The sequence below is a fragment of the Lissotriton vulgaris genome, chromosome 8 (assembly GCF_964263255.1).
Source record: "Lissotriton vulgaris chromosome 8, aLisVul1.2, whole genome shotgun sequence".
Taxonomy (NCBI): Eukaryota; Metazoa; Chordata; class Amphibia; order Caudata; family Salamandridae; genus Lissotriton; species Lissotriton vulgaris.
In genome coordinates, this window is record NC_141696.1 from 1,373,060,799 (window position 1) to 1,373,088,145 (window position 27,347).

A 27,347-nucleotide genomic window follows, 5' to 3' on the forward strand; every position below is an offset into this window, starting at 1 on the left:
TGTATGAGGTGTCTGGTGTTAAACCACACCTCTGAGACCTGCGGGCCTTTCTTGGCCATGCACCCCAAAGCAGCTGGAGTGAGTAATGCTCAGTTCTTCTTTCCCATTGTGTAACAAAACGTCCTTGGCATTTTCTGTATACCAATCCAAGTTGGTTGAATAGCTCTAAAGAATAGCATATATGTTCTGGTTTGCCCCCCACACCCCCTTACAGTACCTCCTCTTTTAAGAAAATATTTATTCCTATGGGATTGGGTTTCCTGGGAACCTAGCCAGTGGTTGTAGGTACGGCTCAACAGACTTTCATCCAAAACAAGAAAGAAAAAAACATAAAAAGTAGAAAGGGAGAGAAAATTGAAAAACATTGACAAAGGTGAAAACCAGGGAAGAAAAAGAACCTGAAAGAGTGAAACAAAGAGGCAGGGGGTTTCTAGCAGTGTATAAAAAAGGCATGAGGTGTAATTAAGACTGCTGCCATGGTATTCAGCTCCTTGACCTTCGATCGCTCCAGCCAAGGGCTTCTGAGAAATCTTTGGTCACTGACCCTTACTGGTTTACAAGTGAACCCCTGTATTGTTCTAATAGACTCAACACAGTGATCTACAAGGGTATTTATTTTTTGAAAAAATCATCCCACCTCCCCTCCAGTTTCCCCACTCTTATTTACTGCGGACTCACCTCATGTCATACCTCCTGGGGGGGGGGGGGGGGGTGGGGGGGGGGGGGGGGGTGTTGTGTAGGCAGATAATGCAAGTATGCCTCCTGATGTATAGTATAGCAAATTGTGAAAAGAACAAGAACCTCTGCATTGCCATGGAAATGATGGACAATAAAATTAAGCTAATTGGATAATTTAAATAAAATCCTCCCTTTCTGTAGAACCCCTTTAAATCATGGTGGCCGAGGACATCATATGATTGAGGTGGTTTACGAGGGAAAAGTAGTGGTGGGGCGGGGTGCAGCTTGGGGGTTAGAAAAAAGAAAAGCTCACTTACCTGAGTACAGCTTCCGCCTCTCTTCCGCCCTCCCTCTGTTCCTGGCTCCACGAAGCAGACCGTCTCTGAGACTCCCTTCTGCCAATCACAACGCTGCTGTCACCAGCATGACAGCAGCGTCGCGATCGGTCTGAGTGGCCTTTTTGGCCGCTCAGACAGTGCCTGAGATCCAGATGGAGAAATGCTAAGTGTGCATGACTGTTTGGCTGGCCCAAGTCGGATGGCTAAACCGTCATATGCACTTCTGGTCCTCACCACTGCTCCTCCCTGCTCCTTCACAGAGGCCAGCCCTACCCTAACCTTGCTTAATACTAAAAATAAAATTATAATGTAACATTATTAACGCTGTTATTATTATTTTATTCTTCCTTTTACGCTGCACAGAGAGCAGTGTGGCGACGCTCCTCCAGCTTAGCGGAGAATCCGCCGCTGACTTGAAGGCTTTCAGTGAAACGGAATGCTAGTATGTTTTCTCTGCCTCTCTCTTTTCAAATACATTTGGAGACCCTTTTGTGTGGGTCACAGACAACATGTGTTGTAAGGGGGAGGCCATTTTCAGAGTGGGGTGAGGAAGGTACAATTTGAAGCTGGGAACTAAGAGGAATCTACAGAGCACTGTGGTGGGCTTACATCGAACCTTGTTTATTAATTCGAAGTATGGTTATTGAGGAAATATAGTATTACAAAGTGCAGTACAATAGAGTAATAGGTTGTAGAACGACGTTATGATGCTCCTAGCAAAATGGCAGTAAGAATCAGAACAACTATTAGATATGAGAAATAACATAATTGACCAATCTATAGTCTTTAGCTCAATGTGCAAAAGAAACCCCACTGGGCCTAAATGTCAGGACTAGCGGGAGTAAGAAAGCATAACTAGAGTCAAAGTAACAACATGATAAACACATGACCAGACTCCCAATAACCCTGCAGGCATCCATACAATATTGTCATGGCCACTGTTGCCCAGGTTTGAGGGATAGACACTTGAACAGGCCCTTAAGTGAGTGGTGTGTGGCCACACAAGGCAGAAGGTTGTTTCATGTCAAGTTCATAGCAATAGTTATTTCATCACTGTGCTCCATTTGTTTACAGGTAGCATCAAGGTGAAGAAAAAGTTACGCGATTCAGTTATGATGTATTAGCATTTTGTCGGGGAACAGCAAGGAAGCATCCACCCCCAGGGAGATAAATACTTTTAAATAATCTGGAGCTTCTGCTTCCTGAACAGGGTGCTGCTCAAGCTGGGGAAAATATGTGCAGTCTTACCGCTGATCAGATAGTCATTTCCTTTAACCCCTTGAGACCCATGTTCCTGCTGTCCTTGATCACCCAACTCCACTACTAGTGTCCCTACTGTTCATACTAAAGCATGTTATGTTGGGAGCCTGGTAACTCACAGGGCCAGGGACCTCTTCTCATAACTTGAAATATATCAAAGTACCTGTTAGCCTTAATCAACCATATCGTGGTGCCCTTTGTAACTGATATGTGTATTTTGTTAGTGGGTGAGAGCAGTTCATTTGTTCGGTTTTCTGGCCAGGGGACTCTGGCCAACACCAAAGCTGTTCACCAGCTCTTAACAAATTAAAATATTGCATTACTTTCAATCACAGACCTCAATTAACTTTTGCTTACTTGTAACCAACTTCTGCAACCTTGGTTTGTCAAAAAGCCATAATTTCTGTTTTAAAGCTATTAACACACATTTCATTTTTCATACAGTACTTGTATGTGGAATCTAAAAAGTGATTGAGTCTGATTGAAAGTAATCTAGTAAATATGTGAGGTTGAAGTGAAATAAAGATTTGACCTATTCTCCTTACACCTACCTGCTTAGGTCCATTCACACTTGGCATGCAGCTATATTGATTGTAGATGTGACTAAAGCAAGAATGGTAAATGAGCCACTGGCGTACAAACACTTATAGTGTTTTAGAAACACAAAGTGTTTTTTTAAAAGAAGTTTTAAAATGTATTTCTCATTTTTCACATAAGTTATTCCAGACTATTGACACCCACTGTTGTGGTCCCCCTTATTAACCTTTCAGTAGAGCGCATGAAAAAAATTCTAGCTATTGTGAAGGAAACTTTCAAATCTGTTTAGGATATAGATGTGAAGAATATGCTTAAATGTTTTCCTTTTCTCTTTTTTGGGGGTTGTAGTTCTATACGTTTTATGAGGCTGCTAGGGACTAAAATGGTGAAAGCTTATGCATAATCATTGCCTGACATAAGCATATACCAGTCCTGTGTAAAAGTTTTATACATATACTTTTCTCTGGCTGTTCTCACTTCAGATACTTTTTCCTACTCTGCTGATCTTTATCTAGGCAGCCATGCTTTTGTTGCTGTATTGACCATTGCATTTATATTTCCTTCTAGAAAATCTAAACATTTTATACTGTCCCGTTTTGAAGTCACTCCATAAAGCATAGTTTGAGCGTTCCCCAGGACCCCCAGTCTAGATGACTTCACCCTTGTAAAATGTTCAGGATTATTTGGGAATTTAAGTACCAAAAAAAGGAGAAATTCTCTCTGAAGCTACATTAATATTCCTAACACATTAGCTTCTTTAGATTGCCAGACTCTAATCCCTGGACAGATATGATATGCTAATAATTCAAGAAACCCCTGCTCCCAGCTTTAGAGCTCTGTCTTAACTGGAAATCCCACACAAACCCTACTTTTCAAATCTGTTTAGATAACAGATCGCTTCAACAAACGTTTCACCTCCTAGGTAAGTAGAGGATGTCCACCCTACACTTTTGGTGAGTCTGCAGGTGTTCCCATGTAGACTGTTGCTGGGAAACCTCTCTGTGTACTGGAAAGGCATCTTGTTTTGTGACCATAGATCCAATCTTTAGTCATTACTGTGTTGTAATGATCAAGAGAATAAATGGGAGCTCAACAAAAAATCCCTATAAATAAAATACATACAGAGAGCTGGTCCTTGATGGTTAGAATCCAGGGACCATCATTGCTCTCTGGATTATTTCTTGCTTTCCCAAATGCTACTGCATACATGTAGCTGAGTTATTCATGGCGATTTATACTGAGAATCTGATTTTAGAGTCTTATCAGAGAAATCGATCTAGACCTGTAATCAACAAGACTACCCTTTGTTTTCTGTTTATTTTTAAACTGTTCTTTTCTGAAATGTTTTTGCCTAAATCAAAACATGCGGTCACTGATCTGTTATTTATTTTATTTTTTTACGTACTTTGTGGTTGTCCTACATTGGGAGTATTGAGGGCTAGTTACGACACAATGAAAATGATCCATATGTGGGTGATAACTTCTAAACTTTTAGTCCTAAATTCTGTCTATTCACTGTGGTCCTCCCTCTTGTGTTACAACATATGTAATTAGTAAGGCCCAAATAGGTACTGATAAAAATTTGAGATCCTGCCCGAAGTGCCTTTTAAGAGGTAAACCATTGTGCATTAAGAAGACTGCATAGACCTCTAAGGCACATAGATTTAGTTCAGGTTTCTAGTTCTCTAGACACATAATAGATTCAGGGAGCTTTAGTAATGAAATAAAGAGCTACACAGGTAAATAACCTTTTCTCTGTTGTATTGCTAATAGAGCAGATTTAAGTTCACATATTGGCTTAGGACTTTGTTTCTGATAAATTCTTAGATGATATCAATTGATCATAGTTCAAATGTTTTTTTTGTCAAATTGGTTAATTTTTATGCTCCAAACTATTAGTATATTTTTATTCTTTTGTGCACTTGAGGTTGACTGGTGAGTTTCTTTACTGCATGGATATCTGAGAAAAATGGGTAGTGGCTGAAGTATTTTCTGTATATTGTTTATTGTATGAAACCTTATAATGTGAGTTTGCAAATCCAGCTTAAGATGGGTTTTGTAGGTTGTTTTCTCCGCTCCCCTCCTCCCCCCAAATCAAGAATGCAAGCAAAAATTCTGATTGAACATGTTGAGGTTATGCAATTGGATATACATTTTACTAAACGTGAATGCATTTTTCTCCTTTTTTATTTTTACAATATAATTTGTCACAGTAGGAGCTTTTTTTAAATGTGTAAATCTTTCTCACAGTCTTTGCTGCAACTTTTGAGGATATTTCAAAATATTGTGACTCGTGCGAGTTAAAAAAAAAAAAAGTATTTATAAAATGCATCTAATGTAGGTTTACTGCCAGGAGCTTAAGCAGATGAGCAATTCTGTAAACATACTCTACAAAGATCAATAAGTGGGAAGGACATTCTGCCCCACATCCTTATCTATGATCAGAGGTACGCTCCATTTAAGTATTTAGCTATTGATTTCGAGTTGGGTGATATAATCCTCGGTGGTATTCCTTGGGTTGAGTGATATACACCTCTGCCTGACATTTCAGCTGCTAATCAGCAAGGTAGTAACTGGTAAAGAAAAAGCGCACAGCGTCAGAGTGCTTTTAATTGCAATGTTAAAGTGGCTTTTAGTGATTGTGAACTAGCATACAGAGGGATAAGGTTTTAAGTTTCGGGAGAAAGATTGCACATACACAGAAGTCTACCCTTATGTCAAAGTGTTGCAAAACTGGCCACACATTGTTCCTAAAGTGACCCGTGTGTCTCAATAATACTATGTGATGTATGATGGTGCCTTCATCTCCATCCTATTTTTTAACTTCTCAGATTAAATATCCACCTATAAGGCATGTTTGATAAAGGTTTCAACGAAGTATGTTTGCACCCTCAGAGAATATGATTAGATATACCAACTTTGGTTACCCGGACATTGTATACGATGCCATAGGCAGGCTAGTAGACTTTCTACTTCAATTTATCATTCCATGTTTTATGCTAAATGAACCACGATCGCTTTCAATTTCAGCTTTAACCCCAGGTCTTCTCTAAAGCTTACTTCGTAGTTAAGCATTAACTCTTCTATCTGTCTGGTGTTAACTCCGTCTCTATCCCTTTATCTAATCCTAACTCCGTTTTTTTCAATGTTGGTAAGCTAACTTTGTGTTACTATTCCACCTCTTTCTATCAAGCCCTTCAGCTCTTGTACAACATGTGAGATGAAGTGACTTTGTTAACATTATATCCTGTGTGTCCATCATATTTTCTAGTTTTATATTTTATGTTTTAAGCAAATGTTTTAAGCTCTGGAAATAAAGTGCGTTATTTCATCTGTTGACCCAGAACTGGGCTAAATGATTTATAGAGGCATCTAAAATAAGTGCTTTGATTTCCACATTTGTTGCCAAAATGGTAGTGATAAAATACATTAATTTGTGGCTTTTGAAGAATTCAGTGACGAAAAGAAAGTTAAGTCACAGCACATCCAGTTACTTAATTAGCTAAGGGGCAACACCTCCAGTAATTGTTATTTAGCATATTTGAAAGAAGCTTTGTCTGAGAAGTTCTGACATTCTAATTAATCCATCAAAAAGGCAGCATACTTGTCTGGTGGCATTGTTGCTTTGTGTACATCGCTTACTATTTATCTATTTTTGATTTATTGTTTTGCTCATAATAGTTGTGCTTATTTCCAATTTTGTCTACCAGTTTTGAATATCATACTGTGAAATCAAATCTAATGTTTAATAGTTCTTTTCTTTCACTTAACGAGTACATTAGTAATGTTATTATGTTGGAGGACGCTCAGTGTCAAATATAATGTGCACACATTGATTATTGAAACAGTAAGTTAATTGACGTGCCTAACATTTTGACCATTGCTCTCAGTATTATGTGTCAACCACAAACCTCATTACAATGTATTCATTAGCGTTACGTTTGGAAATCCACTACTTCACGGAGAGATCCAAAAACTACAGAAGTGAGCGTACATATGAATGTTTATTTTTCCTTTTTAAAGGAATTACGAGAGATACACAACAAACAGCAGCTTCAGAAGCAAAAAGACACTGAAATTGAGAGATTAAAGCAAAAGGAACACGACTGGAAATCGGCTGATTCTGAAAAACAGAAAGAAGTAGCTCTAAGGTAATCCTATCGACATATTTTTAAGCACGACCCAAGTAAGATGACTGTAACTTGTAGCTGCAACACTAATGACCTATAATTATATGCATAAACATAATTTTGAAAAATGACAAAAGAATGACTGACAGCGAGCACATCCGGTATGAAGACCAGCATCTGCAGTGACTGGTGCAGAGCACACATACAGGTGACAGAGGACCAGTCTCCTGCCTATCCTGTTACCCTCCCTGTGTATTTGTTTCTTGCCAGGTCGGACTATTGATGGCATACTGCCCATCCCTGTCACCTTGCTTCTCTATCTAACATGTCTGCCATTTGTGTTTTCTTTTCTCCTATACTGTTATGCCTGCCCACGTTTCTAGCCATCACACATTTACCTTGGCTGGCCCATCATGGAAGCTCGATCCTGGATGACCAGGTGTAGGAAGCTGGCTTTTTATGCAGTGCACCAAAATGAGGTACACTATGTCGAAAGTCCAGATAACTCTTATTGTCTTACAGGGCTTACATTATTAACCCCAAATGCTCTTCTGTGGTCGTGTGGGTGAGCAGTTAATGCTGATCAGAGGGTAGTGTTAAGAACTTGTTGTACATACAGAAACTCGAGGTGGGCAAGTGAAGAAATTTTGGAGGAAGGTACACGAGTGCATGAGTACAGTTTTGGCAGTTGTGATCAGGCCTGAAGCCAAGAGGTGTCTCTTGAACCTGTGGGAACCCACAGACCTCAACAGTAAGGGTAAGCTATGGGCAACCTTGGGTCAAATGGTGGCCAAAAGAAATATCGCTAGTTTGTGCGGAGAGAAAGCACCGCCTACACTAGCAGACTGCAAGGCAGACATGGACTGGTGCATGGTCAAGGAAAAAACTGTTTATTGCCCGTGGTTGCCCCAAAAAGTGGATGACCGTTTGGACAGAAGGAATGTATACAGTGGAAATATGTGACCCCCAGCCATGCCCTCCCTAGACGACCCAACATCGCTGTGATCATAATAATAATTATGTCTCACTATGTATTGAGGGCTGTAGTGCAACAATCCAATTCCCATAACTGTGCTACTAGGGCTGAAGTGTCTATGGAACGAAGTGACCGCAAAGTGTAATAATAATAACCGGATATAAAATAAAAGAAACTCGACACCAATTTAGAAAAGTATCACAGATTTGAATGTAATTTTAGATACCATGATCATCAGAATCAGGTAAGTACTTACAACCTTATATCTGTAAGAGACACGTTAGTGATAGATTCCTTACCTTAGAATATCCCCAGGCGTCGGACTGGATCCGGAAATTTTTTGCGTAGCAGTACCCTTGGGCGTCGGTAGGTGTCGTCTACAGCTCCGCGTCCGTAGTCTGCGTCGTGGGCGCTGTGATGACGTCATCTGAGTACTTAGATGCCGCCTCCGCGTGCAGACTTCAGTTCTTCTTTTTTCCGCACCAGCTAGCGCAGATCTGGAAAAAGTTGTCCCGAAGTCACTTTTTGACTAACCTTTTGAGATCCATTTTGATCCATTTACCAGGCTGTGGGTGATGAGGACGATTAGGAGGGGTCTGAGGACCCTCTGGCACGTGAGTGTCAGTCTTCTGTGGACTGGACAGGAGAGCTTGGGGAGGCCAGTGGGCTGGACACTTAGCCCGACACTGGCTTTGTCTCCCCTCCTTGCGTGGTGCTGATGAGGGCGGCCAAGGCCCTGGGCCTTGAGCTCCCAGTCGCGGCCGTGAGGACTAACCTCCTCACTGAGGTCCTTAAACCGCAGTCAAGCTCGGCCGAGCCTCTGCTGCCGTTTAATGAGGCCTTGTCAGACGTTCTTTTGGGCACTTTGTCCAGGGCCGCCACAGGACAGCCTGTGGATAGGAACGTGGCCAGACGCCACTGGCCTGCTCCGGGTGACCCTTGCTTTCTGTCAACCCATCCCACCCCCGAGAGCCTGGTTATCCAGGCCTCCTATTCCCAGACCGCATTCCCGTCTGCTCCCCCCGACCGGGAATCTAAGAGGTACGAGAATTACCATAAAAAGATATTCTCCTCCCTAAGTTTGGGATTGCGGTCCGTTAATATCGCGTGCCTCTTAGGCCGCTACACCCACTCTCTGTGGGACACGGTCACGGACGTGCTGCCACACTGTCTGTTGGAGGTACGGGCTAGACTCGGCCAAGCCCTGGTGGAGGGCCGGGATGCAGCACGGTATTCCATCCGGTGTGGGCTGGACACTACCGACTCTCTGGGCAGAGCGATGTCAACGACGGTGGTGATTCGTCGTCACGCCTGATTGAGGTCCGCCAATTTCTCGGCCGATGTCCAAAACACACTTGTGGACATGCCGTTCGATGGCCGTCGCCTCTTTGGCGACAAGGCAGACCATGCGCTTGAGCGCTTTAAGGACTCCAGGGCTACGGCCAAGTCCTTGGGCCTCTCGGCCCCGCGCCAGCAAATGGGTGCCTTTCGCTCCTTTCGTGGCCAAGGAAGGGGCGCCCCCACACGTGCCGCCAGCCACACGCCGCAGACTACCATCCAGCACAGTGGCGGACGTGGAAACTGCCGTGGCGGTGGTCGGGGCCCACGGCGAGGCCAGTCCACACCTACCCCTGCAGCATCCGCCTCAAAACCTTCCTAGTCCGTGCTTTCAGGCACATGTGATGCCAGTGGGGGGCAGGGTTCGCCATCACCACTGCCACTGGCGCACCATCACATCGGACAGGTGGGTGCTGCAAATCGTCTGAAGGGGCTACTCCCTCCCCTTCGAGACGACCCCTCAAGCCATGCCACTGCAACACCACCGGGTATCGGGGGATCATTTGCGGCTTCTCCAGGAGGAAGTTTCGGCCCTCTTGGCCAAGGGGGCAATCGAGCGCGTTCCTGGGCCAGAAGTAGGGTGTGGTTGCTACTCCCACTACTTTCTGGTACCAAAGAAGTGCAATGGGGGCCTACGCCCTATCTTGGATCTGAGGAACGTCAACGGCTTCCTCCGGAAGGAGAAGTTAAAAATGCTGACTCTGGCTCAGGTGTTAGCTGCCCTGGACCCAGGAGACTGGATGGTAGCGTTGGACTTGCAGGACGCTTATTTTCACATCCCCGTCCTGCCGGCCCACCGGCGCTACCTGCGGTTCACGGTAGGCCACGAGCACTTTCAGTTTACCGTGCTCCCCTTCGGCCTTACCAGCGCCCCACGGGTGTTTACGAAAGTGATGGCGGTGGTCGCAGCTCATCTGCGCAGGTTAGGAGTTTCAGTCTTCCCCTACCTTGACGACTGGTTGTTGAGGGCGGGCTCGCCCCAGACAGTCGTCGGCCACCTCCAGACGACGGCAGACCTCTTGCACCAGCTGGGGTTCTCCATCAATGTGCCGAAGACACACCTGTGTTCCTCTCAGAAGCTCCTTTTCATTGGAGCAGTTCTCGACTCGGCGCAGTTTCGCGTTTACCCACCCGAACAGCGGGTTCGGGATATACAGGCTCTGATTCCACTCTTTCAGCCTTTATCCCGAGTTTCGGTCAGGTTGACGCTGCGGCTTCTGGGGCAGATGGCTTCCTGCATCCTTCTGGTGCATCACGCCCGTTGGCGGATGCGGGCTCTGCAGTGGTACCTGAAGTTTCAGTGGGCCCAGCATCGGGGTAACCTGTCCGACCATGTCCTGATCTCGGAGGGCACTGCGAGACAGCTGCAGTGGTGGCTCACGGACCGCGATTGGGTCAGCGGCAGATCCCTCTCCCTTCCCAAACCGGAGCACGTAGTTGTGACGGACGCGTCCCTCCAGGGCTGGGGAGGCCACATGGGAGAGGCGGAGATCAGAGGCCTCTGGTCTCCGGCGGAGTCCCGGCTCCATATCAACCTTTTGGAGCTACGGGTGATTCGTCTAGCACTGAAGGCATTCCTCCCCTCTGTCCGGGGGAGTGTAGTGCAGGTGTTCACGGACAACACCACCGCCATGTGGTACTGCAACAAACGGGGCGGGGGGGTCTTGGACCCTCTCCCAGGAGGCTCTGCGACTCTGGCAATGGCTGGAACATCAGGGCGTGACCCTGGTGTTTCAACACCTGGCAGGTTCTCTGAACGCCAGGGCGGACGAACTCAGCCGCTGGTGCATGATGGATCACGAATGGCGTCTGATCTCGGACGTGGCGCAAGGTCTCTTTCTGCAGTGGGGAGAGCCTTGGTTAGATATATTCGCCAGCGAAGAGAACGTGCAATGTCGTCAGTTCTGCGCGTTGGAATTTCCAAGGCGGCACTCGCTCGGAGACGCTTTTCGTCGCGAGTGGAGTTGCGGTCTGTTGTACGCCTTTCCGCCTATAACACTTCTGCCCAGAGTGCTGAAGAAGTTCAAGCGTGACCGGGCACAAGACATCCTTGTGGCTCCGGACTGGGCACGAAGGTACTGGTATCCCGAGCTACTCAGTATGTCAGTTGATCCCCCGGTTCGTCTGCCTCTTCAGGAGGACCTTCTGTCGCAGCAGCAGGGGACGGTCCTCCACCCGAACCTGTCCAGTCTCCACCTCCATGCTTGGAGATTGCGCTGCAACAGTTGAGGCCATTTGACTTGCCTCCTGAAGTCTGTAACATCATTCTGGCAGCCAGGCGTCAATCCACAAAGTCGGTATACGCCTGCAGGTGGAACAGATTTGTGGCATGGTGCACAGCAAAGGCTGTGGATCCTCTCTCTGCCCCTCTTTCTGAGGTTCTCCTCTTCCTGCTTTCTCTTGCCCAGCAGGGCTGTTCTCTGGGTACTATCAAGGGCTACCTTTCTGACCTTTCAGCCTTCCTAAGGCTGCCTGACCAGCCATCTTTGTTCAAGTCCCCTATTGTAAATCTATTTCTGAAAGGCATCACACACACATTTCCACCTGTTCCCTTCGTGATGCCTCAGTGGCACTTGAACCTGGTTCTAACTTTTCTGATGTGCGCTCCCTTTGAGCCACTTCACAACTGTCCTATCCGCCTTCTTTCTCTGAAGACTGCTTTCCTGGTTGCCATCACCTCTGCCAGGAGAGTGAGCGAGCTCCAGGCCTTATCCTCTAAACCTCCTTTCCTTTCTGTCCATCCGGACATGGTTGTGTTGCGGACAAGACCCTCTTTCCTGCCCAGGTTGTCACGGCCTTCCACATCGGGCAGTCCATTAACTTGCCCACCTTCTTTCCGCCTCCGCATCCCTCGAAAGAGGAAGAGAGGCTCCACCATCTGGACCCAAAACGTGCGCTCTCTTACTATCTGGATCTCACATGTCAGTTCCGGGTGTATGACCAACTCTTTGTTGGTTACTTGGGCGCTAAGAAGGGAAAGGCGGTTCACAAGCGGACCATCTCTCGGTGGATCATCTTGTGCATCCAGGCGTGTTACTCCTTGGCTAAGAAGGAACCCCCTTTTGGGCTGAGGGCTCATTCCACTCGGGCCACGGCGACTATCAACTGCCTTGGCCGAGGAGTGCCCTTTCAGGACATTTGCCAGGCAGCTACGTGGGCCTCGCTGCACATGTTTGCCAGACACTATTGCCTGGACAGCCAAATCCGAAGGGATGGCTTCTTTGACCGTTCCGTCCTCCATGATTCTCTGGTGTGATTAGTGGTTCGCAGACCCACCACTGGGGATGGTATTGCTGGGGTATCTATTCTAAGGTAAGGAATCTATCACTAACGTGTCTCTTTCAGATGCACAAGTTACTACTTGTGTAACGATATACCTGTAAGAGACATTAGTTAGTGATCGATTCCTTACCGACCCACCCATTCTCCCCATTCTGCGAACCGATATCTAGGGTTAAGGTCAACATCCCCTTTCAGGGCCCTAGTTTCATTGGCACTAGTGTTGGTTTTTAGCATGGCTCTGCGTTTCTGGCACGGAAAAGCTGTGTCTTAGAACTGACGTCAGCACGCGGAGGCGGCGTCTAAGTACTCCGACGTCATCACGGCGCCCACGACTCCGACGACGGACACAGAGCCGCAGACGGCGCCTACCAACGCGCAAGGGTACTGCTACGCAAAAAAATTCCGGATCCAGTCTGACGCCTGGGGATATTCTAAGGTAAGGAATCTATTACTAACTAATGTCTCTTACAGATATATCGTTACACAAGTAGTAACTTGTGCGATTTTTACAAGCAAAAAAATAGAAAATCACAGCTGTTGATTTGAGACATGTGCCTCAAAGGCAGTTATGTTACCGGATGTATGACGTTACAACGCATGCTTTTACCACGCATGCTGTTACAACGCAAGTATTACAACGAAAACCTTTACAACGCATTACACTTGGGGGTGCTGGATAGTGAATAGTTTAATGTTCGAGGCATGTGGGCTGCTGAATTCATATCTGGGCATAGATCGCCGCCTAGTGTTGGGTCCGGATGATTGCACATTATTGTCCTGGAAGAGTCTTCGAAGTATCACGAGATAGGTGGCTCCTCCCCCGGACTACAGTGCGCATGGGCATCCTCTCCATCCTCAGATTGTTTTTTTCCGCCATTGGGTTCGGATGTACTTTTCTTTACTCAAGTTCAGAAACTTTCTAAAGGCCAAAAGGCCTTCGAGGTCGTCGGTATTGTTCTTTCGATCGGTGCCGAGTTCTTTGTTCCAGTTCTTTTTGAGCAGGACGTCGAGAAGAGCCGCGTGGCCTTTCCGACACCAGAGGCCCGATCGTCGATGGAACGGAGCCCGTTCAAACGATGCCCCCTATGTAACTCTAAGTACCTGCACATCGATATACACCCGGTGTGCAACAAGTGCTTGTCACCAGAGCACAACGAGGAGAACTGTCTAGCTTGTGCTCGATTCAGGTCGAAGAAGACGCTTCGGCTCCAACGCGCCGCAAGGCAAACGATGACGAAGCCACGCCCGACCCTGTGAATATCTTCGATGAAGAGGTCGTCGAGACTGAGGATCCAGAACAGCAGTCGGATCCAGGTTCGGAGCATGACTCCAACTATTATGAAGACGACGAAGAGAATGTCGAGGATGAAATCGTCGTCGAGGTAAGGGACGACGTATCCCCCATCGGAGCCGTCGACGACAACTCGAGTGATGAACCAGGCCCAACAGTGGGTACTGGGCCTGAAACAAACACTCAAAGACTTCCAAGAGCTCAGGTCGAGGCATCGCCAGAGGGCCTTAGCCAAGATCATGTTGAACATTCTATAGCCCTGCGTCTCGGCCAGGCTAAGAATATATCTTAAGAGCCATCGGTCGAACTACCTAAAGCGAAACCGAAAGCCATCGAGGCGAAAACGAAACCGAAACTGCTGAAGACAGTCTTCGTATCGAATAGTTCGAACCCATCGGATCTGACAAAGAAAAAGAGTGTCGATGACCTCGCAGGGTCGAAACTAAAGGGTGTCGAACCGAAGATCGGTGCGCTGAAGGCCTTCACTAAAGTCAAGCAGGTTGGACCGTCGAGCTCGACGTCGACTGACAGCGACACAAACAAGGGACTCGAGTCTTGGAAGGTTCTCGATCCGAAGCAACGAGTCGACAGGCCACAGCTCGTCAAAGGCCTCGAGCCGAAATCAAAAAGCGCCTCGAAGGAGCACAGCGAATCGGGGCAGAAGATTGCACCTCCAACGACACAAGCACCGAAGTAGACGCAAGGCCAAAAACATATTGGTGAAAAGGCAAAGTCTGTCGGACCTATATATCGACAACGGCACCGAAAAAGGTCAGTCTGTCTAAAGACACTATGCCACCAATGAAATTCGACTACCCCCGACTGCACGCCCTAAGGCGCTCAATCCAAAAACCGGGGTCGAAACAACAAAGAAGGTGTCCACAGGAAAGAGGAGTCATCCTCCAGAAGAGGACATTGTGTACCAAGAGCCCTCCTATGACGAGCAGTCGAAACTACATATCGACTCAGAATCTGGCAGACTTACTATCTATCACAGGAAGATCAGGTCAGAAAATCCACTGGAATCATATAAAATTCCACTCAAAAAGAAAAGGGATACTACCACATCGCCTGTCCTTTTTGAGACTGTTCGGTACCATGACCAGGACACTTCTGCATACTCGCCCACACGCACCAATGAGGTATGACTATGATGAACAATATAATTACCCTGTGGACAAAGATCAGGATGACCAGGCTCAAGCCTGGACAGACCCTGTTGATTCGGGGGAGCCACAGCCTATTCCTGACACTCCATCTTATCCTGTCAAAACTTCGCCAGCAGAAGATACTGTGGCGTTTAACGCATTAATAGAAAGGGCAGCACAAAACCATCACGTAGAAATGCATGCTGACCCAATTGAAGAGGTCTTCCTGTTTGACACTTTCTCCTCTTCAGAGAAATCAGTCAAGACTTTGCCAATGTTGAAAGGTGTCCTTAAACACGCAGGAGACATTTTCAAGGAAACCACAAGAGCAAGGGTTGTCAACCCCAGAATCGAAAGGAAATAGACCAGCACCTGTGGACCCTACATATATTAAGGGACAGCTGCCATTAGACTCTTTGGTGGTCTCAAATCCTCGTAAGCGTGCCAACTCACAAACCACTGGTGATGCTCCCCCTCCAGACAAGGAGTCTAAAATATTATAAGCTTCTGGAAAAAGGGTGGCTGCTCAAGCAGCTAATATATGGAGGATCTCTAATACACAAGCCCTATTAGCCAGATACGATAGGGCTCATTATGACACACTAGAGCAACTGCTACAACACTTGCCTGATGTCTACAAGGAGGGAGCTGAAACACTTATTCAGGAGGGAAAACTAATTTCCAACGCATCCATCAAATGTGCGTTGGATGCAGCAGACACCGCAGCCAGGGCCATCAATACAAGTGTCATGCTTAGGAGACATGCGTGGTTACGCATCTCTGGGTTCAAACCAGATATTCGAACCACATTATTTAATCAACCCGTGAACCCTGATTATCTATTTGGTCCTGATGTGGACACAATATTAGAAAAGATTAAAAAGGACACGGAAACAGCCAAATCTATGGGTGCCTTGCAGTCCCAACAGTTCAGAGGAGGCTCCTTTTGTCGCTCCGGTAACAGAGGAGCTACACGAGGCCAGGCATCTCAACAGACTCCATGCAATAAAGGGAGCACGCAAACCACCTATAGTAAAAACAATAGAGGTGGATACCGTGGCAACAGCAGCAAAGGCAGAGGGCGGGGGAATAACACCACCAGATCCCCCGCCAATACTAAACAGTGACGTCTTGTCACTGCCCCCGGACCATGTAACACCGGTTGGGGGACGATTACAGCAGTTCTGCCAGTCTGGGAAAGCATTACCACAGACAGGTGGGTGAGACAACTTATCCGGTACGGCTATTGTCTAGAGCTAACCTCCACTCCGCCCAACATACCCCCAAGACACCGTCCTATGTCCGCAGAGCACATGCACTTATTGCAGCAAGAGGTCATCGGCATGCTGCAAAAAGGGGCCATAGAACTCGTACCTATGGAACAACAGGGTACAGGGGTATACTCGCTGTACTTCTTAATCCCCAAAAGGACGGGTCTCTCAGGCCAATACTGGACCTCAGGCCCCTAAACCAATACATCTTGTCAGAACATTTTCACATGCTCACATTACAGCAGGTTCTACCATTACTCAGTCAGGGAGATTTCCTTGCAAAACTAGACCTAAAAGACGCATATTTCCACATACCGATACATCCGGCACACAGGAAATATCTCAGATTTACCATACAGAATCAGCACTACCAGTTCAAGGTTCTGCCTTTCGGGGTGACAACAGCCCCCAGGGTGTTTACCAAGTGCCTGGCGACAGTGGCTGCACACCTACAGAGACAGCATATTCACGTCTACCCATATCTGGACGACTGGCTTATCCAAGCAAAGTCAGCCCAGCAATGTGCCAGCCACATGTCCCACACTATTCACCTCCTACACAGCCTCGGATTCTCAATAAACTACCCAAAGTCTCATCTTCAACCCGCACACGTACAACAGTACCTGGGAGCAACGCTAGACACTCTGGCAGCAAAGGCACAGCCAGACTCAGCAAGAATCAACCGCATTCAATTACTGATTCAAAAATTCAGACCTCAACACTCGCTCCCAGCACGGGTGTTTATGCAGTTGATAGAAATTATGGCCTCCTGCATCTTCATAGTCCCTCACGCAAGACTACACACGCGTTCGCTTCAGGAGTGCTTAGCACGGCAATGGAACCAGGCTCAAGGACAATTGAAAGACCTAGTGTTGGTGACCGGTCGTGCATACCACTCAATGCATTGGTGGAACCCACAAAACCTTTGCAAGGGACGACCGTTCCAAGAGCCTGTACCACAAATAGTGCTTACAACGGACGCATCTCTCCTGGGATGGGGAGTGCATGTCCTCCATTACACAGTGCAGGGACTATGGACGACACAGCAGAAGAAGATGCACATCAACCTACTGGAACTGATGACAATCTTCATTGCAATGAAGGCGTTCAAGGTACACTTGTGCAACAAAGTCGTGTTGATCCGGACGGACAACATTACTGCCATGTACTACATACAGAAGCAGGGAGGGACACACTCTCCACAGTTGTCACATCGAGCGCAAAGCATGTGGAAGTGGGCCATTCAGAGAAACATATTCCTCATAGCGGAACACTTCCCAGGCAGGGACAACCAGATAGCGGATCTGCTCAGCAGACACAGCCACCAGATGCACGAGTGGGCGATACATCCCTCAGTGCTTCAACCGTACTTCCAGCAGTGAGGTCACCCAGATATTGACCTGTTCGCCACAAGGGAAAACGCAAAATGCCAAAGCTTCGCCGCCAGGTGTCCACATCCGCAGTCTCAGGGCAATGCGATATGGATGAACTGGTCAAGCAGGTTTGCGTACGCTTTTCCCCCAGCTCTGCTCATACCACTAGTGGCACGCAAACTGCGACAACACTCAATGACACTCATCCTAGTTGCTCCAACATGGGCGAGGCAATCATGGTACACCACGTTCCTAGAACTTTCTGTGGTGCCTCATCAAAGGCTGCGGCTAACACCCAGTCTTTTAACGCAGAGCCATGGAGACATTCAGCACCCAGATCCGCAACAGTTGAACCTTGCGATCTGGCTCCTGAAGCCATAGAATTTGGTTACCTAAACTTCTGTAGTAGGGGATCTCTGTGTATAGTCATAATCTAGTGAATAGTCCCGCACATGTGCGTGGACCCCGGCAATTAAAAAAGTTGTCAAATCATGCAGAAACTGCATAGACACTTAAGAGAGAATTTAAAGACAAATAATGCAGCCTATATCCACAGGCTACACTGTCCAGTACTTCAACTAGAAATTCCACCAAACAAAACCACACACAACACAGCCTGCCCAGTTTCCTCCATAGAGAAACTTGCCTCTACCAGTAAAAGACTCTGGAATGATAGAGAGGAAGGCATGGACAGACAAGCCCCATAGGCTGCCATTAAGTGGCTTAAATAGGATACTGTGCCTTTAAGAGAACTTTCTCTCAGTATCCCAGAATGCACAGCAGGTCCCTTTTACTTTCAGTTCTTTTTTCCAGCTCCTGCTAACAGGACCCTGGCATTGAGCTCTCCCTTTTTCAAGGGTTTATATTGGATTTAAGTTCACTTTTTGATAAGTGTTTGCAGTTTATATTTCTTGGTGTTTCCCTTTTCTCCTGTGTGTTTGTTCAGGCTTTCTAGGGCTCTAAAATGCCTGCTCTTTTCGACAAATGCCCAGCATGTGGAAGGAAGCAGTCCTAGACTGATTCACACTACGTCTGCATTATTTGTCTCCCTGAAGCACATGTCCCTGAAGAATGTGACATCTGCCAGATCCTCTCGGCAAGGACCCTGAGGGAAAGGTTGAAGATTAGGCTTCAAGGACTAGAAGAGAGACGGCTGCAGGTGGGTCTGGGCAGGCTGGGAAGGTTCCCTCTGCCTCTGCTGAGGCCTCTGGGGGGCTCCCCAGAGGCAGGAAGACCAGCAAACGGTCCTGGTCTCCGTCGGCGTCGATTGCATCGACGACGAGAGGGATGACGGCGGTGTGTTCCCAATCTCCCCGGGGCTCCGGGTCGAGACGGCGTGAAGATTCGACGTCGAAGAGCCTGGGTAGGCCTCAGTCGAAACCACTGTCTACGGCGTCGTCGTAGTCAGCGTCAGCGTCGAGCTATCGGCGTCGGAGAAGCCACAGGCGTCGGCGCTAGTCGCCGAGGCGATACCGCCGGTCGCCGTCGAGAAGACGGTCGGCGTCGAGGGGATCCTCTGCGTCGAGGACCTCGAGAAAGCGGACGGCGTCAAGGAGTCATCGACGCTCGTCGTCGAGAACGGAAAGGTCGACATCGCGGAGGCGGCTTTCGGCGTAGAGGAAGGAGAGGTCGACGTCGCGGAGGCAACGTTCGACGCCGGAAAATCGACGTTCGGAGTCGAGGAGGAAGAGATCGGCACCGAGGAGTCGTTCCCACTCCCCGAAGCGGCGCAGAAGGAGTTCTGGCGCCAGAAGTCACGCTGAGTCTGGTGGAGGGCGCCGGAGACGGCGATCACCTACTGGAGGGGCTGGTTCGCAGTCCCCTCCTCCGAAGAAGTCACCGGGCTCGGTGTACTCTGTGTTATATACATCACCTCGGCCGCAGACGCCTCCTCCCTCTGTACCTTAGGAGGATTCTCCCGTCAACCCTCCTCTCCCACCACTTCCTCCCTCAGGACAACCACCACCACAGCTCCCGCCGCATGGGCCCTCCACTCGGCCGGAGATACCTCCTGTTCTTCCGCCAAGATTGGTGTCACTACCTCCTCTTCCTACACCACCTAAGGGGACTCCTAGACCAAGACCCCAGGATAGGCCACGGAAGACGCCTCCACGGAAACCTGCGGAGCGCCCACGAACCGGGAGGTCGCGCTCTCGCTCCAGGAGGAGGGAGCGGTCACGCAACAGGTCATCCACGCGGTCGAGACGCCGCCATAAGAGGCACAGGTCTCGCTCTCACTCAAGGTCCTCAGGGAACAGGGACTACTCTCCGACTTTGTTGGGATCGCCGGACACAAGGGTGTCGTTTCATGATGTCCTATTAAGAGGTGCAGACAAATTGGGCATCTCCATGACGGTGCCCACGCCCAAGACATCGATAATTTTCGAGACGCTGCACCAGAAACACCTGTCTCGTCCACTACTGCCTCTGGTGCCGGGCCTGGAGGAACCGGCCATGGACCTTTTTCTCACCCCGGCGGTGACTAAGGCGGCCCCCTCGAGATTACAGAAAAAATACCGGGCTCCCGATTCGGATCCGGCTTTTCTAAGAGTGGAACCTCCTCTGGATTCTGTGACAGTGACGGCAGCCCGCAAAAAGCATGCTACCACCCAGTCATCCACAGTCCCCCCCAGACAAAGAGTCTAGATGGATGGATTCAGCTGGAAGGAAAATGTGTGGAACATCTGCAACCTCTATGAAGTCCCTCCAGCAGTTTGCGGAACACTTACCTCGTGAGAAGAGGGAAGATTTCCAGGAAGTGTTAAATGAAGGGATGCTGGTAGCGAATCAGATTATCAGCGCTGCAGCAGATTCGTCCCTCTTGGCGGCGCATGGCTTTTGCCATGGGATTAACCAGCGACGACATGCCTGGCTCCGCCTTACGTCACTGAAACTGACGCACAGCAAAGGGTTGCCAATCTTCCATTCTCTGGCGAAACCCTATTTGTGAAACATGCGGATGATGAAATGGCCAGCATGAAGGCGGAGGCCGAAACGCTCACGGCTGTGGGTCTAGAAAAGCCCAACGGCGGTTCGGTGGACAGGGCAGAGGACGTGGCCAAGCTTCGGGACAGTCACAGCAACAACAGCAGTTCCGTAAGCCGTTCCAGAAACGCCCGAAGGGCAGAGGCGGCCAACAGTCTGCACCAGCGACCAAAGGCCCGGCCGGGTCTAGGCCCTGAGCGCTTACTTCCCCTGGATCCGTTACCCACTCCGGTAGGGGGAAGCATTCAATTTTTTCTGGCAGAGTGGAGAAAAATTACTAATGACAAGTGGGTGCTGAATATTGTTTGCAATGGATACAGTCTTCGGTTCATAGAAAACGTACCTCTGTCTCAGAGAGCAAGAGGTCTGTACTCAGGGTTCTTTCTGGTTCGCAAGAAGGACAAGAACGAGTTCAGGCCCATTCTGGACTTGCGACAAGCAAACAAGTGGATTCGCAGAGAAAAGTTTTGCATGCTGTTGTTGCATCAGATTTATTCTCGGGTGCAACAGGGAGACTGGCTATGTGCTATAGACCTACAGAATGCGTACTTCCATGTGCCCATTGCACACAAACACAGGATGTTCCTGCGATTCCAAGTCGGCGCCAATCATTATCAATACAGGGTACTCCCATTCGGACTAAAGTGTATGGCGGTGGTAGCAGTACACCTGCGAAAGAACAATGTGTTCGTCTACCCGTACCTGGACGATTGGTTGATCAAGGCCTCCTCCTTCTCGGAAGCTCGAGCACACCTCCAGAAGATGTGCGTTCTCTTGAACAAGCTGGGGTTGCACATCAACATGTCCAAGTCTGTCCCGACTCCGATCCAATGCATACAGTACTTGGGAGCCTCCATCAATGCTCTGTCAGCAAGCGTGTCTCCTTCGGAGGAGCGCCGATTATCACTCCTTCGGAAGGCTCAGGCGATTATGACCACTCCATCTACAACAGTGAGGACCGTGTCTTCTCTACTGGGATCGATGGCCTCTTGTATCTTCCTGATGCCACACGCAAGACTGCACATGAGACCGCTGCAGGAGTGCTTGGAGGACCAGTGGGATCAGAGGAAAGGATCTTGGGACGACAAGATACGAATGCTCTTCAGCCACTGAAGTGGTGGTGTTCAGCGGAGAATCTCCTCAGAGGGGTTCCCTTCCACAAGGACATTCCCACGCAGACTGTCGTGACGGATGCTTCTCTCCACGGTTGGGGGGTGCACTCTGGAGACTTACAGATTCAAGGAACGTGGTCCCCGATGGAGGCCACGTATCACATCAATTTCCTGGAACTCAGAGCTGTTCACTTGGCACTGAAGGCCTTTCTTCTGTCCTTTCAGACCAACTCTCTGCTTGTACAGACTGATAATCCGACCACGATGTATTACCTCAACAAGCAGGGGGGTTCGAGATCACGCACCCTGTCACAGGAGGCGCAGGCGATCTGGCACTGGCTTCTGGCCAGAGGACTGACGACGACGGCTACCCATCTGCCAGGTGTGCAGAATGTTCAGGCGGACGCACTGAGCAGACTGCTTCAGGAAAACGACGAATGGGTCATAAACGACGAAGTACTAGGAAAAGTCTTCACAAGGTGGGGGACTCCAGATGTAGATCTGTTCGCCACCGCCGAAAACAGCAAATGCAGAGACTTCGCCTCCAGATACTACCAGCAGGGGACGCTGGGGAATGAGTTATTGATCAACTGGTCGAACAGCTTTCTGTACGCTTTTCCACCCATTCCCCTGATTCCGGCGGTACTCATCAAGCTGGCCCGGTCCAGGGCTCGAATGATACTCATTGCCCCGGAATGGCCCTGACAGTGGTGGTTCACGGACCTGCTTCACCGGTCTCTCCTTCCTCGCATACGGCTGCCGTGCAGGTCGGACCTTCTCACGAAGTTCGAGGGGCAGATGTTGCACCCCAACCTCTCGTCTTTGAGTTTGGCGGCATGGCTCCTGAGATAGTGCAATATGGCCATTAGAATCTGCCCGAAGATTGTATGGACATACTGAAGGAGTCTAAGAGACCTTCCACTCGGACCTCCTATGCTTACAAGTGGAAGAGGTTCTGTATCTGGTGCAAGTCCAAGAACTATGACCCGACGACGTGCAATGAAGACGTCATCCTTCCTTACCTTCTACATTTGGCGCTGTCTGGCCTTAATGTTCATTCCATTAAGGTTCATCTTGCTGCATTGACTGCCTACAAGAAATGCCCTTCACAGACTTCCTTCTTCCAGATCCCTGTGATCAAGTGGTGTGGCTCACTGGTTAGAGGCGGCAGACCAGAGAGCAGAGGATGGCCCGGGACCAGGGTTCAATTCCCGAATTCCCGACGCGGCAGGGTCGTGGACCAGGGTCAGCGGACTCGATAATTTTTATCTCGGTGCCTACTCTAACCAGGGATCACACTCTGCAACTCTGGGCATTAGCTTGCCTCATCTCCACAACGGCCCCCCACATACGCCGGGGATGCCTGGTTTCACCTTGGAGATACCCAGTAGGGACCATCTCACAGGGAAAGCCAGGACGGGTTCCCCAGCGGTCTACTGCGCAGAGATACTACAGGAGTCGATTCTAGCACATTACAAAACCACAATTAATTAATTAATTAATCAAAGATTTTTGGGAAGGTTTGAAGAAAGTGTTCCCTCCTGTCAGGCTTCCTTCGCCTTCTTGGGAATTGAATGTGGTGCTGTCCAGATTGATGAAGGAGCCTTTTGAACATATTCATAAGGCTTTGTTGCAGCACCTGTCCTGGAAGGCGGCGTTCCTCGTGGCCATTACATCGGCCCCAGGGTGAGTGAAATTCAGGCGTTGTGTTGCCATGAACCTTATACTGTATTTCATGCTGCTAAGGTTGTTATGCGTACTCACCCTAAATTTCTTCCCAAGGTTATTTCTGATTTTCATGTCAACCAGACCATAACGTTGCCTACGTTTTTTCAGAATCCTTCATCTCCAGCGGAAAGGTCTCTACATTCCCTGGATGTTAGGAGGGTGCTGAAATTTTATCTGGATAAAACCAAAGATATTCGTAGGTCAGACCAATTATTTGTCAATTATGGATCGGTCAGGACGGGTCTTGCTACCTCTAAGCAGTCCATCTCTAGGTGGATTGTGTCCTGCATACAGTTGTGTTACCAAAAAGCTAATAAGACCTTAGGGGGTAAACCTAAGGCTTATTCCACCAGGGGTAAAGCTGCCACGACAGCTTTATTCCGTAATGTTCAGATTGCAGAGATTTGCAAGGCGGCCACTTGGAAGTCTGTTCATACCTTTGCTAAGCATTACTGTCTGCACACTGATGCCAGGGCAGATGCTCAGGTTGGGCAGGCTTCGCTGCGGAACTTGTTTGCGCAATAGTGATGTTAATTTTCTTCTCTCCACCGCCGCTTTAGTGTGGGGATGGGCTTGCCATTCTATTCACTAGATTAAGACTATACACAGAGATCCCCTTCTACAGCAGGAGTAGTTTCTGTCCTGTAACTCCAGTTCTGTAGTAGGGGTATCTGTTATAGTAATAAGCGCCCGCCCTCCTCCCCAGTGGAGACAGATATTCATGTAAGGAATGCTACAGGTCTGGCGTGCTACGCCTTCAAAAAGAACTGAAAGTAAAAGAGACCTGCTGTGCATTCTGGGATACTGGGAGAAAGTTCTGGAAAGTTCTTTTAAAGGCACAGTATCCTATTTAAGCCACATAATGGCAGCCTATGGGGATTGTCTGTCCATGCCTTCCTCTCTGTCATTCCAGAGTCTTTTACTGGTAGAGGCAAGTTTCTCTATGGAAGAAACTGGGCAGGCTGTGTTGTGTGTGGTTTTGTTTGGTGGAATTTCTAGTTGAAGTACTGGACAGTGTAGCCTGTGGATATAGGCTGCATTATTGGTCTTTAAATTCTCTCTTAAGTGTCTTTGCAGTTTCTGCATGATTTGACAACTTGAGAGATTATTTTTGATTGCCGGGGTCCACGCACATGGGCGGGACTATTCACTAGATTATGACTATAACAGAGATACTCCTACTACAGAACTGGAGTTACAGGACAGAAACTACTCCTTGCCTCCTGACTGTATGAATATTATCAAGGAGGCCATAAGACCTACCACCAGAGCATGCTATGCGGCGAAGTGGAAACGATTTGTCATTTATTGTACCAATAATGACATAAATTCACTGGATGCATCGACTCAAAACATCATATATTACCTGTTACATTTACACAGATGCAATCTAGCCTACAGTTCCATCCGTATACATTTAGCTCCGGTGGCAGCTTACCTTCAGAACAGGAAGCACCTTTCACTCTTCAGAGTACCTGCTATTAAGGCTTTCATGGAGGGACTCAAGCGAGTGATTCCTCCAAGACACCCACCTTCACCTGTCTGGAACCTGAACGTGGTTCTAACCAGACTGATGGGACCACCTTTTGAACCTCTACACTTGTGTGAGATACAATTCCTAACATGGAAAGTGGCTTTTCTAGTGGCAATTACATCACTTAGAGTTAGTGAGCTGCAAGCCCTAACTATTCAGGAGCCATTCATACAAATACACGCAAATAGGGTAGTGTTACGTACAAACCCAAAATTTATGCCAAAGGTGATATCCCAGTTTCACATCAATCAAAATATAGAACTGCCAGTATTCTTCCCAAATCCAGATTCAGTGGCAGAAGGAGCTCTACATACCCTAGACGTTAAAAGAGCTCTCCTGTACTATATAGACAGGACAAAACTTTTCAGGAAAACTAAGCAACTGTTTGTTGCCTTTTTACCACAGCACAAAGGCAACCCCATTTCCAAATCAGGTATAGCCAGATGGATTGTTAAGTGCATACAAATTTGTTATCAGAAAGCTAAACGCACATTAACAGTTCCCCCTAGAGCGCACTCAACACGCAAGTTAGGGGCATCCATGGATTACCTGGGAAACATTCCTCTTGAAGACATATGTAGAGCAGCCACATGGGCTACCATACATACATTTACCAAACACTACTGCGTAGATGTACACTCCAAACAGCAAGCAGCTGTAGGACAGGCTGTACTCAAGACTCTTTTTCAGACTGCTGCAGCTGGCACAGGCAACCACCGCTAAGGGGGAGATTGCTATACATTCTATGCACAGATATGAATTCAGCAGCCCACATGCCTCGAACGGAATATGCTACTTACCAGTGTGCATCTGTTCTTGGCATGTAGGGCTGCTGACATTCATATCGCCCTCCCTCCTCCCCCGTGCCTGTCGCAGCTGTAGCACTCAGAATTAATCTCTAGCATGGACATCACTTACTGCCACAATGGCGAAAAACAATCTGAGGATGGAGAGGATGCCCATGCACACTGTAGTCCGGGGGAGGAGCCGCCTATCTCTTGATACTTCGAAGACTCTTCCAGGACAACAATGTGCAATCATCCGGACCCAACACTAGGCGGCGATCTATGCACAGATATGAATGTCTTTGTGAAAATGGGGAGATAGGTCCTGTGACGTAGGGTCAGCTGGACCATATAATACTTATAGAAAAACAGGGTGCTGGCCCTACAGTTAATTTATTCAGGCTCTTTGATTAGAGCAACAAATCAGGCTTATTTCCAGATTTGTACGGTATAGTTTATTTATACCCTTTACTTTTTCTTTACTTTTTCATTTCATCAAACAGATTCAATTGTATGAGAAAGATACCACATTAACATTTACATTTAAGACATGAACACAACAATTCATTATATACACATATATACATATTGCACCATTGCTTATGCAGCAAAATTCAAAATCTTCGCATTGTGATTCAACAAATCATATTTCAACAATATTTTTAAAGGATAAAGTTGCTTTCAAAAGGAGGTAGAAACAAAGTTAATGACAAAAATTCAATGAAAAGAATATGTATCCGACTATATGAGTTAATCAATGTTCTAGTCAGTCCAATCATTTGGTTTGTTCCTTCCTATTGAGAATCAATTGGCTTCTTTATTGTCGACGCGTTTCGAACTCGCTAATTCATTTGGCGAGTTCTCATCAGGGCTTTATCTCTTGAAGTCTGCAAATTAGGTACAAAAAAATAAGAAACTGATTGTCTATATATTCTTGAGGACCCCCTATATATTGCACCATCTTTCTTAGTTGCAAAAGTGCATACCTTTATCCTGATTTGTAGCAAGTTTCCGGGGTTCACTTGTCTCTTTCTCTCTAATTGTGGATTCTAGAAAATTCAAAAGTATGGTTTTAATGATGTACCTTAAACGTGTTGCGTGTGGCAAGACGCTGTAAACACTCTCAGATTCTACCTGTATGGTGAAGATGTCTCGCCCTCGTTGTTGAGTGGCGCTTCATGCGTATGCCTTTCAGCTCAAATCCCAGGTTCCTGGATGCGGCAGAAGTTGTGTCTATCCGCCTGTTGAAAATAATCGATATGTGTACTGTGTTTCTAATGTCTGTTATACAAGCCCCGCGGTACCCCTAGGGGTGTGCCTTCGTTTATGCTATAAGTGTGTACCTTATGTCGCTGTGCTCGGTGTCGTTTCCGGCTTTTTTCCCAATACTGCTCTCTCCGCGCTATTTCACCTCAATTCGTCATTATTTCAGTCCTGTTTAGGTTAGGAAGGATACAGTTACCATCCACCAACCTATCGTATATTGTTTAGAGCCCTTCCCGCCCGGTAGTAAACTTACCCGGTGCTTTTTGCTCCCTGCTGCTGTTTAGTCTCGCTCTTGTCAGCTGTAGGCAAACACCG

General features: G+C 47.6%; 1 protein-coding gene across 6 annotated transcripts in view; it reads left to right on the forward strand.

Moving 5' to 3' along the window:
- ITSN1 (intersectin 1) overlaps positions 1 to 27,347 on the forward strand; it is a 1,645,471-nt gene that overhangs the window by 861,878 nt on the left and 756,246 nt on the right. For all 6 annotated transcript variants that reach the window (XM_086935345.1, XM_086935347.1, XM_086935346.1 and 3 more), the window contains one exon: positions 6,837 to 6,964. In XM_086935345.1, the coding sequence (XP_086791471.1) occupies positions 6,837 to 6,964 (128 nt within the window). The remainder of the gene's footprint in view (positions 1 to 6,836; positions 6,965 to 27,347) is intronic.